This window comes from Myiozetetes cayanensis, unplaced genomic scaffold (assembly GCF_022539395.1).
Source record: "Myiozetetes cayanensis isolate MyiCay16 unplaced genomic scaffold, myiCay2020 scf12, whole genome shotgun sequence".
Classification (NCBI taxonomy): domain Eukaryota; kingdom Metazoa; phylum Chordata; class Aves; order Passeriformes; family Tyrannidae; genus Myiozetetes; species Myiozetetes cayanensis.
The window spans coordinates 27,410,447-27,428,066 of NW_026086826.1; the positions used below are offsets into that span (position 1 = coordinate 27,410,447).

Below are 17,620 nucleotides of genomic sequence, written 5' to 3' on the forward strand. Positions count from 1 at the left end.
AAACTGTGTTGTAAGGAAGAAGCTGGAGCAGCCCCGTGCTGGGATGGAGAGGTCTGCAGGCAACTTGGTATCGCCTGCCTCCCCCAGAAATGCTGTCAAACAGCAGAGCAGATCTGTTGGCAGCTGCCTGGTGGTTCTGTGCAGCTAACGGAGCCGGAGGAGCCCTGGGCAAAATGCTCAGCATGAAGCCTCCTGCCAAGCCAAATGTGTGATTCCCACTTCTTGCCCATCCTGCAGCCCAAACCAAGAGACCATGGGGATGGATTTCAAGCAACATCTGCACCAGTGTGCTGTTTGCATGCAAAGAAAGAGAGTATCTACCAGTGAAGTGTGTTACCCTCCCCTGCCCTCCCTCTTCCCCTGAGAGGTTTTATTCCCTGTGCATTCCATGTTCTCCCAGGCTCACACAGCATCAGCTGGGAGCTATGAGAGGGTAAACTGAGGCAGGCTGGAGCAAGGATGCAGACTTAGCCCCACAGCCTCTCTCCATCCTGGCTTGTCATGGAAAAAAACTGTCCCGGCTGCTTCGGCACAGTCTGACGTGGAGATGCCTTTGGCACACAGGGCTGGAGGCTCAGCTAATGCTGCAGAAAACGGGTGAAAACAGGAAGGGGGAAAGGGGTGTAAGTTAGACAGCTGGAGCTGTGAGCTGTTTGGTTCAGGTGTAGCCCATCACTGGTTGTCTGAGGGCGGGAGATGGAGGTGGGAGCAGCCCCCACCTGGGAGCCGTGAGCTCTTTCTGGGGAGAGCTCTGCAGATAACCCTCTCCTGCTGCTGGGCCTGGGGGGGAAACATCCCAGCCTTTCCCCGGCCTCCTTTTCCCCGGCACAGCTGCTGAATAAACGTGTCCAGAGGGAACCAAAGTGTCTGCAGTCAAGCAAGTGAGGAGCTCCACTCGTTATTTCAAGGCAGTTTTCTGGCTTTCATGCTGCAGAGAACCTCATGTGAACACAGAGCCCAGGTAAGGATAAACCCAGTTTTTAAAACCTGATGGGTTTGATGCTGAATTCCTGGTGCAGGGTGGCACACTGGCTGTTTACATCCTGAGGCCAGATCCTGCTGGTGCTGTGCAGCAGCGACTCTCCAGCCAGCTCTGCTGCTCTCGGCATTGTTCTTTGCAGGGGAAAACACTGCAAGGTAATCAAATGCTGACCTACAGTTATTAACCTCATCCTCTTAATCACCTCCACTGAGCGCCTTAATTGCTGAACAGGGATGGGAGGACCCGGCTGCTCCAACCCGAGATTCCCACGCAGCCTGGAAGTCCCCTCCTGGGGTGTGTACACTGCTGCTGCTGCTCTTCCTTTAGCTCACCCCCCCAGCCCCCCTCAAACAAAAAAGAGGTGGAAGTGGTTCTCTCCCAAAATACAGCCATTTAGCAGCAAAATTCAAGGCACCAGCCCTATCTTTTCCTCCAGTGGGTTAAAGAGGGGGTGCAGCCCCATGGTGTTGGGGGCCGATGGCTTTGTCTACAGACTCCTATGCTTGCCAAGTGGGTGCTTTGCTGAGAAGGTGCTGTGCCAGCCTTGGAAGGCCATGCACAGCCTCATTCCTGATGGGAAATGGCAGTTTGGACTAAACTTGTTGCTTTTGGGCCATAGTCAATGGAATCTTGCTGAGGGGGCTGTGGAGAGAGGAGAATGCATTCCCTCTGATGCTGAGGATGCAGAGTTGACAGCACATCCCTCCAGCTGTCTGCCTCCTCCTTTCCCCCCTTTTTTATTTTTTGCATTAGATTGAAAGTAAACAGCCTTTATCCACCTCTGTCCTTGCCCACCTGCCTGTCTCTGGATCCAGCACCAAGGCAGAGAAGCCTGGGCTCTGTCCCTCAGTGGGTGCAGGCTGCCAGCCATCCCAACAGCTCTTGCATTCATGTTCAAGAGGGTTTAGGATGTGGGACTGGTTCAGAGCACTGAAAAACACTCTGTCTGGAGAAGACAGAAGGCAGGGTAGAGAAATGTTAGCCTGACACGTGGCCCATGTGACGATGGGGAGAAGAAACATAGAATGGTTTGCGTTGGAAGAGACCTTAAAGCTCACCTGGTTCCAAACCTCTTGCCATGGACAGGGACCAGGTTGATCAGAGCCTCCCATTCCAACCTGGTATTGAACACTTCCAGGGATGGAGCAGCCACAGCTTCTCTGGGCAATCAAGAAGTGATGTGAAGATGTATAGCAGAAGCCAAAACAGCCTTACTAGCTGGGAAGGCTCCCAGCAGCCCTACCTGCTCAGGAGCATTGCCAGCCTTCCCACCTCTACCCTCCTGATTCCTGGGCTGATGTCTCCGGGCTTCCTCTAGGGAGCAGAGATGATGGCTTTGACTTCCCATTTCCTCCTGGTGTGTTTCATTGCCTGATTATTTTTTCCTTTAGGACTGGGAGGCAAGGGAGGAGAGGTGGGCAGAAGACAGATGTGTAGAGATGTCCAGGTGACAGATTGAGGGATGCTATAGCCACAATAGCCAGGCTGATGGATTGATAGATTAGACAGGGAATATAAATAGCAAGTGTGGTTTATCTATCCCAGTTTTATTTTCCTCTCACCTATCTCTTTATCTCTCCTGGTGTTATTTTACTCATGTTTATCTCTTTATCTGCCCAGCCTGAGGATGGAGGAGAGGCAGGTGACAGAAGCAGGATGGATGAGTTTGGGTTACCACCGCTTTTGCAGCATCCAAGCAGGCAAGTTTTGACAGGTGGGGAGGATTAGGAAGCAGGCTCAGATCCACACACTGCTACACTTTTCACACTCCTCTCCTTTTCCCTGAACCATCCCCTCTGTCCATACCTCCTGCTCTGGTGATGCTGCAGGTCGGAGGGTTGCCTCCTTCCTCTCCCTAGCTCATCCTTATCCTAGGAATGAGGGCATCCAGTGAAGCAGTGAGCTCCACTTGTCTGGGTACCCATCATTCCCATCTGACAGCCGGGCAGCTCCACTGCTTGATATTCCAGTCAGGCACCAAGCACGGCAGCAGCACCGGGAAGGAGGGAGGGATGGAGGCTCACAGCACAGGAAAAGCCAGGGCCAGGGATGACAGTAACTGTTCTGTTCTTTTTTTTTTTTCTTTTTTTCTTTTTTTTTTTTTAATCTCAGTTGGTTTTGGTTGCTCTTTGCTCAAAAAAGGCATTTTTTTAAAAAATATATTAAACAGATACATTTTACTAAGATGTCTCTTGGCTGGAGCCACTGACAAGAAATGACACTCCCCAAATAAATAAGCTTAAAAAAACCCCTCCCAAACAAACCAAATAAATAAATACATAAATAAACCTTTTTTTTTCCTTTTTCTTTCTTTTGCTTTAGGGTTTGTTTTTTGTTTTGTTTGTTTTTTGTAGGGAATTGTGGCCCAGAGGTCTCCGCCGGTGTCCGTGCTGGCAGCGCCCATAGGGTAGGTGCCAGGTCTTTCCCACACAAGGCGGGGGGATGATGCCTTGGTACCCCAGCAGGTGTGAGATGCTTCTGAAGGGGGCCCAGGGGAGATCTGCTGGATCTCGGTGCCCTGTGCTGTGGACCCCCACCAGCACCGTGTGCGAGGGCCTGGCTGCAGGATGGATCATGGGGGATGTGGGAGCGAAGGCGCCTGTAGAAACCTTTTAAAAAGACTACAAAAGTTGGGATGACGAGGCTGTTGTCGGGTGATCCTCACGGTGGGTTGGGCACCTGCTCCAGCGGGACCAGCAGCTGCCCCTGGCCAGGCCACATCCCCCTGGGCACATCTCCCCGGCTACCGACGTGGCGGCTGTGCTGGCACCATCCCCGCACCTGGAGCCAGGCTGTGCTGCGCGAGCCACCCCTCCTCCACAGTCCCCTGGCACCCTCCATCCGCTCGAGCCCCGTGTCTCTTTGGCCAGTCGCTGGGTGTACCATGGAAGCACGCGGTTGGCACTAAGGTAAGGCCTTGATTTAAATTTTTTCAGGGTGGTTGTTTCCCCCCCTTCCCCAGGAAGTCCTTTCTCCCAGCCCCCTGGCTCCGAGGCCGTTAGCTGCACAGCTTGCCCGTCTCCTGCTCCAGGGCGTTGGGCAGCCTGGCGTTGAAGGCTCTCAGGGAGGACTGGATCCTCGCCACCTCGTTGTTGGCCAGCTTGAGCCGGTGGCGGAGCAAGCACGTGAACAGGTCGAGGCGGGTTTTGCCAGGGGGTGACAACCTGTTCACCCGGTCCCTGATCTCCAGCAGCTGGAGCATGGCCGAGTCCTGGGAGCCCTGGGTGTAGGGGTAGTCCAGCTGGAGGATCAGGTCACGGATAGCATCCGGCTCAAAGGGCAGGCTGTAGCCAAACACTTGCAAGCTGTTGATTTTCATGTACCCCAGGTTCTTGGAGGGATCTGACATCTCCAGGGGTTCATAGTAGATTGTCTCGTTGGAGCTGTCATCCAGAGACTTGATGCGGCTCCGCAGGTAGACGTGGACCGTTTCAAAGAAGGTCTTCCACTTGTTGCCCAAGGTGAGCGTCCAGTTCTGGCACTGGGCAGAGGCATCTACGTTAGTCCTTTCCCAGTCTGGGAAGCTGCCTTCGTTGACGGGCATGAACCAGCTCTCCGAGTGGCTTCCCCCAAAGGGGTTGACGTAGATGGCCATGACGGGCTCCAGCGTGCTGTTCTTGGTGAGGCAGATCTGCAGGGAGAGCGCCAACATGACATGAACCAGCCCGGGCTTGTACTTGTTGCTCTTCAGGGTCAGGAGCATGCGCTTCCTCCAGGAGGGGTCGAACCAGCTCCCCAGGCGCATGTCGTTGCTGATGAAGATGGAGTGCACCTCGATGCGGCTGTCCCGTTTCTGCAAGAGGTACTTGAGCTCCAAGTCCTGCAGGTCCGTCTCCAGCCCCAGGTAGTGCTCCAGCGAGTCGGCCACCTCGGGGCGGCAGAAGCCCTGGCTGAGCACGTAGCCGTGGTTGCAGGTCCCGCAGCGGGTGCTGTTGTCCTCGGCACAGCTGGCACAGGCTGGCCCCTCGCCCAAGGCACACGGAATGGACCCCTGGCAGGAGGGCTGGTCCGAGGGACAGGTGCAGCTGTGGCTTTCTTCCAGGAAGGTCCCAGGCACGGTGGTCTCGCTGCAGTACAGGAGCGACTGTGCACGGCTCCACCAGTAAGGGAGGGACCTGATGGAGAGCAGACACAGGAAAGGTGCTTACATGGGACACAGCTGACTTTCCCTAGGGATGGAAGAGCTGCCTACTTTGTGTTCATTTTCTGCTCTGCTGGCGGCCCCCCATGAACTGAGCCCAGATTCTACCTCCAAGTTTGGCCACATCCCAAGGTGGCACGGCTGCCCCTGCTGTCTGCTCATCCCCAGGCACCTCTCCAGCAAGCCAGGAGCTCCTCCAGTCCCAGCCACAGGGAGGTGGGTCACAGATCTGAGCCACCCTCGGGCAAAGGAGCAGCATCCCTGGCACGGGATGGGGATGCTGGGACACCCTACCTCTCCTTCGGCAGCTTGAAGCGAGGCTGCCGGTGGCAGCGCTTGCTGAGGTTGAAGAGCCGCCGGATGAGTCGGTAGGTTTTCCTGGAGAGCAGCTTCAGGCTGGTGCCCAGCTGTTGGTAGCGATGCTGGACATCCAGATCCATGGCCCAGAAGTGGGAGATGGCCGTCCTGTTCAGGAAACGGTCTGTGGGGAGCCTCTTCACCAGGGCCTGAAACTCCTCTGTGCAGAGAAGGAGACGGCATCAGGAAAGCAAGCAGTGAAGGCGGGGCTGGCAGCCACCTCCCTCCACCCGAGCTCCAGAGGTCTTCATGGTGAGATAACCACCCTGGAGCCCCACTGCCCAGCCTGGGCTGCTCGCAAGGCCAAGGAGATGCTTGGCGGGATCTCCCCAGCCTCACCTGACTCCTCAAACTGGCCGTGGTGGCTCTCCCAGGCTCTCCAGAGCTGGGCCAGGCTGCTCTCCAGCGCCTGGATGTCGGCCTCGGGGCAGTTGCAGCGGGGGAAGGCGGGCTGGCACTGGCAGCGGCAGTCGCTCCGGCGGCACACCAGCTCCCCGGCCGAGCTGCAGGCGATGTAGCTGAGGGCGGCGGCCACGAACCTCTCCCGCAGGTAGGAGGGGAGCACCGTCTGCAGCCCTGCGAGCGGGAGGCGGCCCCGGCAGCGTCAGGGCACACACGGAGCCCCTCAAACATTGCCCGGGCGAGGAGGGCATGAGCCTCCCCCCGCGCCCCGGGCTCCCACCCTCACACGATTATCATATCAATTTGCTGTGGAGCCGCTTGTCTGGGCTCTGCATCGATCTTGGCTCCTCTTGGCAGACAAGCAACAACCTCATCCTGCCCAGCTTTCATTACTTTCATCCCCTCTCCTCCCCAGCCCTTAAATTAAAAGCAGCATCTTGTGCCAGCATCCTCCCCTGCAACCCCCTGTGCACCCACAGCCATGCCACGGTGGCACTTGTCCGTCCCCATGTCCCCCCACCAGCCCGGTCTTACCTTGGAGCTGCACTTTGTTCTCAGGGCTCTGAACCAGGACGGAGCTCACCGAGTCCAGGTTGTCGTAGTTGCTGCAGCCGAGCGGCCCTGTCCGTGTTTCGGTCACCTAAGGGGGGATGTGTAGGTGGTCAGCGACACAGGAAAGGATCCAGGGCATGTGCTACCCCGCTGAGAGTGCTGCAGACAACCCCTGCCCGGCCTGGCCATGCCCGAGCGAGGCAATGCTTGGAGAGGAGAGCTAATTAACTGCTAATTGGCTTGTTGACAGGCGGCAGCCCTGCCTGCAGCCCGCTGAATAATGTGCCTTTATTAGCGTGCCCAATTTCCCGTAAATAACGGGAATGTGTTAACTTTCCGTGCTCTACCCTATCTGGTGATGCTGTTTGAGGGTCTCAGCCGGCTTTGGGGGGGCTGCTGCCTCCCCGCTCTGCCCCCTCCCACCCTCGCCTACCTTGATGGCGGCCGTGGCGATCTGGATGTGGTGGAGCCGGCGGAGTGTGCTCTCCCTGTCGATGAAGTAGGAGGCTGCCAGCTGGTGCAGGGTCTCCAGCGAGACCCCCGAGCTGTTCCCAGCCCCCACGGCGGGCTCTGCCCTCCGGCTCAGCTTGCGCTTGTCCACAAAAATGGTCAGGGATTCCTCTCCTGGGGGGACACACACAATGCTTTTGGGAGGCTGCTGGGCTCCCTACATTCCCTGTCCTGGCTGTATTTCCCTCTGCAGTGCTTATTTTCCCACTCTCCCTCCTTGGCACGCTCCTTGTGCGAGGGAAGCGAGTTGGGTGAGGGCCCCAGCACTCACCTCCCAGCGTGGCAGACAGCAGAAAGTGGGTCCCATACTTTTTGATGAGGCTGTCGGTGATCTGCTGGGGGCTGGGCCGGCGTCCCAGCAGCCGGATGTTGCGGATGAATTCGGGGGCCAGGGGAAGTGGTAGGCTGAAGAAGTCTTTCCTCTCCAAGGCCAAGTTATTCACCTTCCAACGAGCAAACTCTCTGCAGGAGGAGAGCAGCAGTGGGGAGACAGTTTGGAGCAGGTCTGGCCACGCCACATGCATGCTCTCCCTTCTTCTGTCCACAGGTGATGAGTAGCTGGAAAACTCCTCTCAGGATCATTCCAACCTCCCCATTGGAGGTGAAGGATCTGCTGCGTGCTCGCCAGGTATGGATCCAGCCAGGACAGAAGTGCTGTCCCTCCCTAAGCCATTGATGGTGATAATGAGCTACAAGCAGCGGAGATGCCTGGTATTGATTAATCCAGCACCTCCGTCAGGCATTCATCACAGCCCAGGGCTGGGCCAGATGGGTCTCATCCATCCTCCAAACCCATGCCTACAGATCCAGGTGAAAATCCAACATCTGGGGGTATTGTGGTGTCAAGTACGGGCAGTGTTTTGTAGGAAGCTGGAGGTGCTGGGATGCAGTGGGATTGGTGGTGGGTCCCCTTGCAGCCTCAGAGGCTGTGAATGTGCCCCCTGGCCTCGCCTGGCCCCAAGGAGCAGCACTAGCCTGTCACTGCCTCCAACAACTGATGGCCCCGTAAACAACCACAAGCAAATTTCAGCCTAATCTTTGGCATTTTGCTCTAATTAAAACCAGGCGGTGGCTTTCAGACAGTTTAATTAGGGCTGGTGGGGAAAGGGAGGGAGAAGAAGGAGGAGGAAGATGAGGAGGAGGGAGAGGTGGATGGCTGCAAAGCAGCCGGAGAGCTTGGTGGATGACAGGTTGCCTCGCATCAATGAACTTTGGGCCTAGAAAGTGGGATGTTGGTGCCAGTAGCGGAGCTGCAGGGGATGCTGCCTCTCCCCTTGCAGGCACATTCCCTCAGGACTGGGGCACGTGGGGCTGGGGTGCCAGTTTTCTCCATCCCATCCCACAGGCAAAGCAAGCCCTGAAGGCTGATGGCATGTTCTCTGCCTCAGAGGAGGTGTGAGACAGCTGCTGTCCCTCCAGGTCCTCCTTCCTGTCCCACCACCGTCACCAGCAGCATCCCCAGAGGATGCGGGTCCCTCGGCATGGCAGTGTCAGCACACAGGAAAGGGGAGAGAAGCTCTCTGGGGGTGCCGGGCTGCATAACAAGGCTGCCATCCCAGCAGCCACATCAGCATTCCCAAGAGGCAGTGGGCAGGCTGGAAACCCCCAGGGCTCAGCACCAGTGGCGAGGAGAGGAAGGGAAAAGGGCTCGTTAGGGGTGACAGCCCCAGTTAGGTCTTGGAGGCGGTGGAGTGGGTTTCCCAGGGTGGCTGTTGTGAGGTGACCCTTTGCTGCAGTTAGTGGACCCCACTGCTGCCACATCTGGTTCTCTGCTGACAAGAAACCCCCTCCAGCATCCCACTGCAGCAGTCCAGGGGGTGATGGCACTGGGGACGTGCCAGAGGGTCAGTCAGGATGGCTCTTCACAAGCCCCAGCAGCATCCCAGCCCCAGATGGCTGCCAGTCCAGATAGGCTCAGTAGTTTGGCACAGAGATGTCTCTATGCATGGCAAAAGGACAGAGGGGCTGAAGGATGAATGCCACATGCATGCTTGCCCTTTCTGCTCTCCCTAGTTTCCACCTCAGGACAGATCAGAAGAGGGAGGGTGTCCAAAGGGGCTGGAGTATGCATGAGACCCATCCAGCCCAGTGGGCTCTGTGTCTCCTGCCATAAGGGCTGATTCCATCTCAACCTCTGCACCAAATCCCTCCCATCTTAGGGCAAATCCTGCCTGGAGCCCAGCCTGGCCACACCATGAGCATCCTGAAGGGCTGCTGTTATATTCCCCGGGAAAGCAGCATCTCACATCCACCCACCCGCTGTCTGTGCTGATGGGCAGCCTCCTCCCACACTGCTCATGTGGATTAGGGAAGATCTGCTGTGCCCCCTGCAGCCCCCCACCCCACATCTCCCTCTCGGGGTGCCCATGGCCTCTCACCTGTAGATCCTGTACCTGGTGGTGAAACCCTGCCGGTAGCGCTCCATGAAGTCCACGTAGTCCTGGGCTCGGTAGAAGGGTCCACGGTCGGTGAGGAGCCAGTCGAGGGGTGCCCGGGCAGAGGGGGAGGAGGACGAAGAGGAAGGGGTCGAGGGGGCAGCATGCTGCTGGGGCACTGTGCTGCCCGCCCCGCCGGCCACCCCCCAGCGACAGCACGCGCTCAGGGCCAGCAGGGCCAGCGGCCACGGGAGCATCGGCGGGGGCCCGTCAGCGCGTGGGAGGTCCTGCCGCCCCATCCTGCTGCTGCCCGGCCGGATTCTTCATTCTCTCACCCCACGGCGATCCTCCAGGACAGCCCTGCCCTGCAACATGGAGCAAGGAAGCCCATGAGGACTGGGATATAAACCAGGAGGAAGCACAAGCTTTGGAATGCCTGCTGGGACGCTGGCACCGGGAAAGCTGTGGTCCAGGGAGAGCCATGCGTCAGGCAGGGACTGGTTGTGCCACAGGAGGTAAGGGTTTATGGGCTTAGGGGTGCTGGCTGTTAGGGGTGCTGAAGTTGAATGAAATCCTGACTAATGGCTGTTTGAGGAATTTGTGGCTTTTCCTTTATGTTTTTCTCTGCCGCACATCAGCCCATGAAGCCGAGTTTGCTGCTGTGGTTGGACAGCAGGCTGACTGCGCTCCGCATTTTGGGGCTGCCTGTCATGAGCGTGTGCAGCTCATTTTGGGGGGGGGGACACACTAAAAAATAATAAGCATAGGGAACTGGGAAACTAGGGAACTGTTAGGACTTTTCTTTGTGTCCTGCTAGTGGCTGAGATGATGGCTGGATGGAGGTTCACCCCAAGGGTGAGTGAGTGGATGAATGGATGGATGTTCACCTCAAGGATGGATGGATGGATGGATGGATGTCCACCACAAGATTGCCTGGGCTGGTTGCAGTGGTGTTTTGAGTGCAAGTGTTTATCTCAAGCCAAGGCTTTTCCACTTTCAAAGCCCAACGTGGCAGGACTAAAGACAGAATTTTTCTGGAGGCAGCAGCCACAGGGCCAGAGCCTGAATTTGCAGGCAAAGGTGGGAGATGGGGATCTGCAAGGTCTGGCCAAGCCAGGGCGAGGCAAGGTGTGCTGTCAGGCAGCAAGAGCTGTTTGCCTAAAAGCAGGGACCCTGTCACTGCAGTGCTTCCAGGGCAGGTGATTTTTATTCCAGGAAGGTGGCTGGTGGGGGCCCAGAGCCTGGGTGCTTGTCCTTGCCGAGTGCGCACCAACCCCGCCTTCTCCCAAACAGGGCTTTGCCGGATGAATCATCATGCTTTAACATGTAATAATACGGTTTTTAAAATTTTTTTTCCTCCCTCTTTTCTATTTTTAAACCCTTAAGGGTGCCCTTTGATTACGTTTTCTCAGCTTCTCGCTCAGCCCTCGAGGCTGGGGCCCTGTGAATTTTAAACAAAAGCTGAGATTTTCGCATCACCAGGTTGGGGTGCCGGGGCAGTGGGGCGGGCAGGGGAGGGCAGGAGCAGCAGGCAGGGCTTTTTCTGTCCCCCCACACTATCTTTTCACATGTCACCCTGGTTTCTCCCATCCTGGCAGGCAGCCACATGACACCCTGGCAGTTGCCTCCTGCTCCTGGCACGTGGAGTTCCCCATGGCCATGAGGTGGCCAAATCCCGGCCTAAAAAATCAGGACCCCGTGCTGGGGTGGGATACAGGCAATGCCAGGCTGTTTTCCTCGCTCGGTGTCACAAGTGTTGGAGGGGGCATCTGCCACCCCCAAAATGTGGCAGGACCCGATGCCGGCTGCTCACAGAGCTGCTCACGCGCTGTCACGTGTGGGTGATGGCTGAGCAGCTGAGGCACTTTGGCTGCTCTGTAATTCTCCCTGCCTGCAACCAAAGCTGGCCCAGGGGAGAAGCAGGCAGCTGGGATGCAGTGTCTGTCAGAAGCAGACAAGGACCTCTCTCCCCTCCTCAGGAATATCTGCTGGTGGTCTTTAAATTAATGCGGTGTGGGGACAAAAGGGGCCCTCAAGGATCAGGATTAAACCCCCCTGACACTCTGCTGCCCTGCAGCCATGGGTCCTGCTGCTACACTGATCTGGGACAAGCTGCTGTGCCCAGGAGGGAATGGTGGGAGCCGGGGTCTGGCAGGAAACCCTGTGGATGTTTTAGATGCTGACCATGGGCTAAACCCTCCATGATTTCATCCCCTTCCCACACTGCAGGGAGGAAAGCAGCACTCTGGCTCTCAGCTGAGAAGCCAAGGCGAAAGCATCCTCAAACAGCATCTTTCTAAACTCTGCCCATGGAAACGCACTGCTTGTAGCATTAAATATGGCTGTGACAGCAAAACACCTTGTTTAAATATCTGGTGCACTGGGAGCCTGCCTGTTGCCTCACAAACAGGCTTGGCACAGCCAATCTCCTCATCCTGTCACCAGACATGGATTTTAGGTGGCTCCTGACCCATTTCCAGCAGAGGTGGGGCTGGGCATGGGATGCTCCATGGCTGGGCCCCTCTCCCCTTCTCCTCCACCTGGGTCCGTAAGCAAAGGGGGATGCTTTTCCACAAGGTGCATGGGACATTGGCCTCATCCATCTCCACTTCACACCACCACAGCCTGGTAAGGATGGTCTTACACCAGTCACCCCACTGCCCTCCCTGAGGCTTTCCTGGTGTACATGAGGGCATGGGAGTACCCTTCCTGTGATTCTAAGCACAGAGGGTTTTTTTTTGTGGAGGGAGGCAGCAGGCAGAGTACTGTCTTTTCCAGCAAACCATCCTGGGTATTAACAGCTTCCCACCACCCCTTTCCACCACCACCCTGGGGGACACTGCTATGTGCCTTTGCCACAAGGGGCTCCCCATGCTGTCGTTCCCCTCCAAACCCCCTCTCCCACCCAAGCACCGCACCTAAGGCAGGAAACCTGGGTGACCATCGTGGGGATGGATATTGGGGATAGAGCCACTTTGGGCCACCTCTTTTCTTAGGCTGTGGTCCCTAGAGCAGCTAGACCCCAATGCCTTCCCTGGGGGGCTTGTTCTGAGATTCAGGGCTGAGCATGAGAAGTGTCCTTGTGGAGGCTTCATGTTTTACTACAGAGCAATAAAAACAGTGAGGATTGGGCATTTGCAGCACTCAACTGGGTCAAGCTGGTGCAAGAGCAGTGAAGGTCCCCTTTGGTATGGAAGCAAAGTTTGCAGCTGTGCTAAGTGAGCTTCTGTTTACACCTCCCTCTTATTTACACCGTCTGTGCCGGCACCTCCGAGGTGGCTCCTGCTTGGGGACGGGCTCTGACGCACACCAGCATCCTTGCCAACGGGAACTTGAAGCCCCAGGTTCAGGCAGGAACAGCCAAGGAGAGCCTGCACAGGGGCTGCACTGAGCTACCCAGCAGCTTTTCCCCAGGGAGCAGCTCTCCTGCACCGCCGTTAGCTGGGCTGATTTGTTTCCTATCGATCAGGGGTTATAGAAAATAAGTGTGTGCAGATATTGCCATAGCTCTGTATAGTCCTTAGTCCATACAGCTGAGTGGGTGGAGCAGGCTCTGGTTTTGCTGGGGAGGGCTGCACTGCTGCTCTGTGGGGTTGGGGCAATGCTTTTTGTGGTGCACCTCCATGTGCTCACACCAGCATCCTCCTGAGAAGCCAGGGAGAGTAAAGCTCTTCGGAAACGAGTAATCCCCCTGACCTTACTACAAGCGCAGGAAATAACTTTCTAATCACTTTTCCTTGATCCAAAAGAATGAAGATTTGATGAGAAGCATCTGACTACTCTTTTTTTCCCCCCCTTCCTTTTGATTTAGGGTTTTGCATCACAAAAGTTGGAAATCTTCCCGCTTGCTAATTTTTTTCCCTCCTCCTTTTCCTCCTTCTATAAAAACTCCAAAGTGATGGAAGGAGAGTGCCAACACAAATATTCTTGGCAAATTTTCCCAGGACCACAACATCCTTCCTGTCCGAGTCCTCCTGAGCTTGTTGCAGCCCTCGGTGTCCTTGTTGCCTGCAGCAGAACACCCTGGTGCCTCTCCAGTGGTGGCTGATGCTTGACCCAGACTGTCACTCGTCACAAGCTGCATCTTAAAAATAACTTGTGGCAATTTCTAGAGGCACCCCCCACCTAGGAGATGGCAGTAGATGGTGAGTGTTCTCATCCAAAATGGATCAAGAGAGACCAAAGCACTGGTATGAGGTGTGGATGGAGATGCCCAAGTGAGCTGCAGAAGCCTCTCTACTGCTCTTGGAGCTGGCAGTGACAGCAGCAACATCCTCAGCACAACACCGGAGTTATGCCAAGGTCTCTCTTGCTTCCATGCCGACGGCATCTCCAGAGCCGCTTGGTGCTCCACCACTAATCAGGCTGAGTTCGATAATTAAGACGTTAGCTAATTGTTAGGGACATTAGCATTGATTTCTGCCCTTTCATGCTGCAGGAGCAGATCTAGAGATACAGAACCTGGGAAGCATGCACTGGGGAGCGGCAGCAGTGGTATTTGCCAGGTGCCATGAGGAAGCACAGGAAGATTCCAGATGGACTCTGGAACTACCCCCTGTACATGCTGAGCTGAAGCCCAGAGCAAAAGCAAGACCCAACATGTGTGCCAGGTACATGATACCTTTTGGTGGTGGAGCTGTGGGATGTGCCCAGTCACAGGGGCTGGTCCCTGGGGCGCAGCGGGAGCAAAGGTGCGTCTGTGCGGGAGTGATGGGGAGGGGTCTCGAGCTCCTTGGGGATGCCTTTTAGTGGGAATGAATGTCAAACCTAGTGACTGAGTCACCTTCTCATTAAACATGGGAAAGCTTTATCAGATTAGGGCCACTTAAGAGAGCCTGGGCAAAGGCTAAGTGCAGTTTAGTTTCTGAAGTGGATTGACTCAGCTGAGCCTTGTCTATGAATTCGTGCAGGCGCCCAGGGCATCTCTTGCTCTGCCGCTTGCACCTCCCGGGACAGAGAATCCCAAAGGGCTCAGTTTTGCCGGATTCTCCCATTGCTCCAGAGCCACCAGCCTTGCCTGGGGCTTTGGGGCACCAGCTCCCTCACACCCAGCCCTGCCTGCATCGCTGTCTCCTCTGCCCCCTCCCCGGCTCTGTGTGGTTTGCAAGGAGCTGCATCGCCGGGCTCGCATCCGCACGCTCCCAGGGAAGCGCCAGGGCCTCATTGATCTGCCGGGGTAATTAAGAGAGCGAGCCAGGCACCGCCGGAGCGACAGCAGCGCGGTAATCACTGGCAAAGTGGGCACGGCGGGGTGCTGTCAGCCGCCTGGCACCCGGCCCCGGAGACACGGCTCCAGGCGGCCAGCGTGGGGACAGCCACCTCGGAGCCTGCCGTCCTGCTGGAGCAGGGACGCTGAAGATCACGGTGGTGGCTGTGAACGGATTCTCGCTGGGCTCCGGCAAACCACCCTCCGCAGCCCATTCAGTCGCTATAGCCAAGGGACTTTAAGTCGCTGCCTCCCTCCCAGCTCGTCAGACTGGTTAGAAAACCTGCAAGACTCGATGGCTTGGGTTCCTTTTATTAGCTGTTCTTCACATCCTCGAGAGCAAGACACTTGAAGATGAGAGTAAAGGAAAATAGCAGAAAATCCCAGGACTCTGGGAGCCAAGGATTTGCATAAGACATCAAATGAGATGAAGCCTGGGCTGCCACCAGGGGAGATGGCAGCTGCGTGCAGTGTGTCGCACCAGTGCCATGTGTTCTGCCCTCTGGCTTTGCACACCCGAGACTTTCACACCCACAGGCAAAAAAGCCTCTTAAGTAAAGCAATGTGCAAAATAGAACTCCCCCCAGCGTGGTGACAGCAGCAGCAGCCCCGGCTTCCCCCACCTTATGCTGAGCTCTCAGCCCAAAGCATCCCTGCAGATGGATCGCTGGAGAAGAGCACCCCCACCCACAAGGGGCTGGAGGAAAAAGAGCACCCTTGCAGTCCCTTCCCCAGGGATGATGGCTCCTTCCCCTCAACGGACCCTGCAAGCCCAGTACCAGCCCCCTGCAGGAGCTGGAGGCAGTGCAAGGTGAGGTCCATTCCTTCCCATCACTCCCTTGCCTTCACACAGGTGACAAGTGTCACGGGTGGGCAGTGATGCACAGCAGTAGCTCAGCGTTAGCGGCACAGGATAAATAAGGTGGCGGGTGGCTGGTGCTGGGCAGAGAGAGGAAGGCGATCTGGGGTGTCAGAGTGGGGCCACTCCCCGTCCTAGCACCCTGCTGCTACCCAGGTCTCCAAACTGTCACCGAGCGGCCACCAAAGACAGCTCCGCTTCGGGGAAAAAGTGCAGGGGCCTCCTTGCAACATCTCCGGGGCTGGCAAGGACCCTCCTGGCTGCTGACAGAGAGGGGACACTGACATCTGCCGGCAGGTCCCACCCGGCCCCGCAGCGCCCAGGCTCACCCTGCCCGGCCCCGGGACCACAGTGGGGGCACCCCGGGACGCGCCACCGCTGCTCCAGGGCAGCGACACGCGGGTCCCCCGGGAGGAGACAGGGCAGGGTGGGCACTGCTGCGCCGAGAGCTGACGCTCTCCAGTGCTTTAAAGAGCCAGAGTTTTGTTCCCTACTGAAAAATAATGTGTGTTTAGGGAAGGGAACGGAGCCTCGCAGTGGGAACCTCCCGATCCCTGAGCTGCCGATACGGTGCCCGTAGTCGCCCGCGGCGTGAAAACACCTCCCGACGGGTCACTCGCTGCTCGGCCCGGTGCTCCGGTGAAGTGGGGCCCTGCGGGGATGATAATGGAGGGAAATTCCCCCCACGGGCTATTGATTTACCGGTGCCCACCAGAGAAATGCGTGTTTAAACATTTAAGGCGGCATCTCCTCCGGTCTCTGCGGGCGCGGGGTGTCTCGCACGAGCATCTCCTACCGAGCAGCGCCCGCTGCATACAGCAGCAGGTCCCAGCATCCTGGGCATCCCGTTTATCCCGGCGGTCTGCCAGCACCCGGTCCCACCGGGCCGCTCGCAGCTCCCCGCGCCTGCCGCGCCGCGATGGCTCCTGCCCGGGAAGGGCTCGGTGCTTTCCTCGACTCCAGACTTCGCCGGAGAGGCTACGAAGCGATCCCGGAGCAGGGACACAACTTGACCAAGGTCACCGAGCGAGGCGGCGGCGGTGCCCGGCATCTCCGTTCCTTCCCCATCCCACCCCCGGCAGGGTCCCCACGCGGGCTCGCCCCGTCCCCCAAATCCCTCCCGCGACCCCGCAAACTCACCCCAGGCTCCGGCTCAGCGCCGGCGGGGCACCGGCCGCCTCTCCGTCCCGTCCCGCTCCGCCTCAGCGGCCCCGGCCGCTGCCCCGCCGCCGCCGCCTCCCGGCCGCCCCATCGCCGGGCGGGCAGGCGGCCCCGGGCGGCGCCGCCAGCATGGCGCGATCGCGACTGTCGCGACAGGCGCTGCCGGTGCCGCGGCCCCGCCGGGTCCCGCCGCGCTCCGCGGGCGCCGCCGCCGCACCGCCGATAATATATGCAGCGGCCGCAGCCAATCAGCGGCGCCGCCGGCCTCCCCGCGCCTCCCCATTGGCGGGCGGGGCGGAGCGGGGCGTGGCCCGGCGGGCGCGCGCGGGGGTCCCGGAGATGCCGCGTCCCCGCTCCCGCCCCAGGGTCCCCAAGGGGGGTCCCTGAGTCAGGGATTGGTTTGGGGGGAAAGGACCTTGAAGGGCACCCAGTCCACTCCCTGCCATGGCAGGGACACCCTCCGCTGGACCAGGTTGGACGGGGCTTGGACACTTCCAGGGATGGGGCGGCCACAGCTTCTCTGGAAATGTCACGCGCTGGTGATCAGCGGGAGGATGGCATTGGTGACACCAGGTTTACTGCACTTGGCTGGTTTGGGTTATTTTAATATATGTTTTATTTATCCACCTCTATTCCTCATGCCTCCCACCAAATCCCTTCCTTACTCTTCTTCCAGGGGCACCACTCCCGGACATGCACCCCATTTCCTAAAGGAGTGGCCAAAAAGACCTTTTTGGAGGCACCTTCTGAATAATGCAATTGCACCTTCTTTTGGTGGGGGGTTTTTTTGGTTTTTTTTTTGGTTTTTTTTTTGTTTGTTTGTTTGGGTTTTTTTGTTTTGTTTTGGGTTTTTTTTTTTTTTTTTTTTTTTTTGAAAATACCTCCTTTTAATGTGTCCCTTGGTGAAAAAAAGAAGAGCAGCTAAAGGCAGAGGACATGCAAAGGGATTACCTTGTGCTCCGCAAAAGCAGGGCCATGTCTGTTGCTCATTTTTCCTTATTTTTCTCTCTGATTTTCGTGGTTTCCCCTGATTTTCTCAGTGGTTTTTTTCCCCTTGATTTTTCCTGATTTTTAC

General features: G+C 57.3%; 1 protein-coding gene across 2 annotated transcripts; it reads right to left on the reverse strand.

Annotated features, from left to right (window-relative positions):
• Window positions 1–3,140: 3,140 nt before the first annotated feature.
• BRINP2 (BMP/retinoic acid inducible neural specific 2) lies at window positions 3,141–16,644 on the reverse strand. Of its 2 annotated transcripts, XM_050307137.1 has the most exons (8): window positions 16,525–16,644; window positions 9,323–9,684; window positions 7,216–7,406; window positions 6,868–7,058; window positions 6,417–6,522; window positions 5,820–6,056; window positions 5,418–5,640; window positions 3,141–5,097 (listed from the first exon to the last, which is right to left on the reverse strand). In XM_050307137.1, exons 2-8 carry the CDS (start codon window positions 9,616–9,618, stop codon window positions 3,981–3,983), a joined length of 2,361 nt encoding a protein of 786 aa, XP_050163094.1. In that variant the 5' UTR covers window positions 9,619–9,684; window positions 16,525–16,644; the 3' UTR covers window positions 3,141–3,980. The 2 variants fall into 2 exon arrangements, with proteins under 2 accessions (XP_050163094.1, XP_050163095.1); XM_050307138.1 differs by lacking the exons at window positions 5,820–6,056; window positions 16,525–16,644 and having other exon boundaries at window positions 9,323–9,849.
• Window positions 16,645–17,620: the final 976 nt, after the last annotated feature.

Coding starts and splice junctions, on each gene's coding strand:
- BRINP2 (XM_050307137.1), bottom strand. CDS start 9,618: ATGGGGCGGCAGGACCTCCCACGCGCTGACGGGCCCCCGCCGATGCTC. Junction 7,059..7,215: donor GCTGTCTGCCACGCTGGGAG/GTGAGTGCTGGG, acceptor GTGTCCCCCCAG/GAGAGGAATCCCTGACCATT. Junction 5,098..5,417: donor TTCAAGCTGCCGAAGGAGAG/GTAGGGTGTCCC, acceptor GCTCTCCATCAG/GTCCCTCCCTTACTGGTGGA.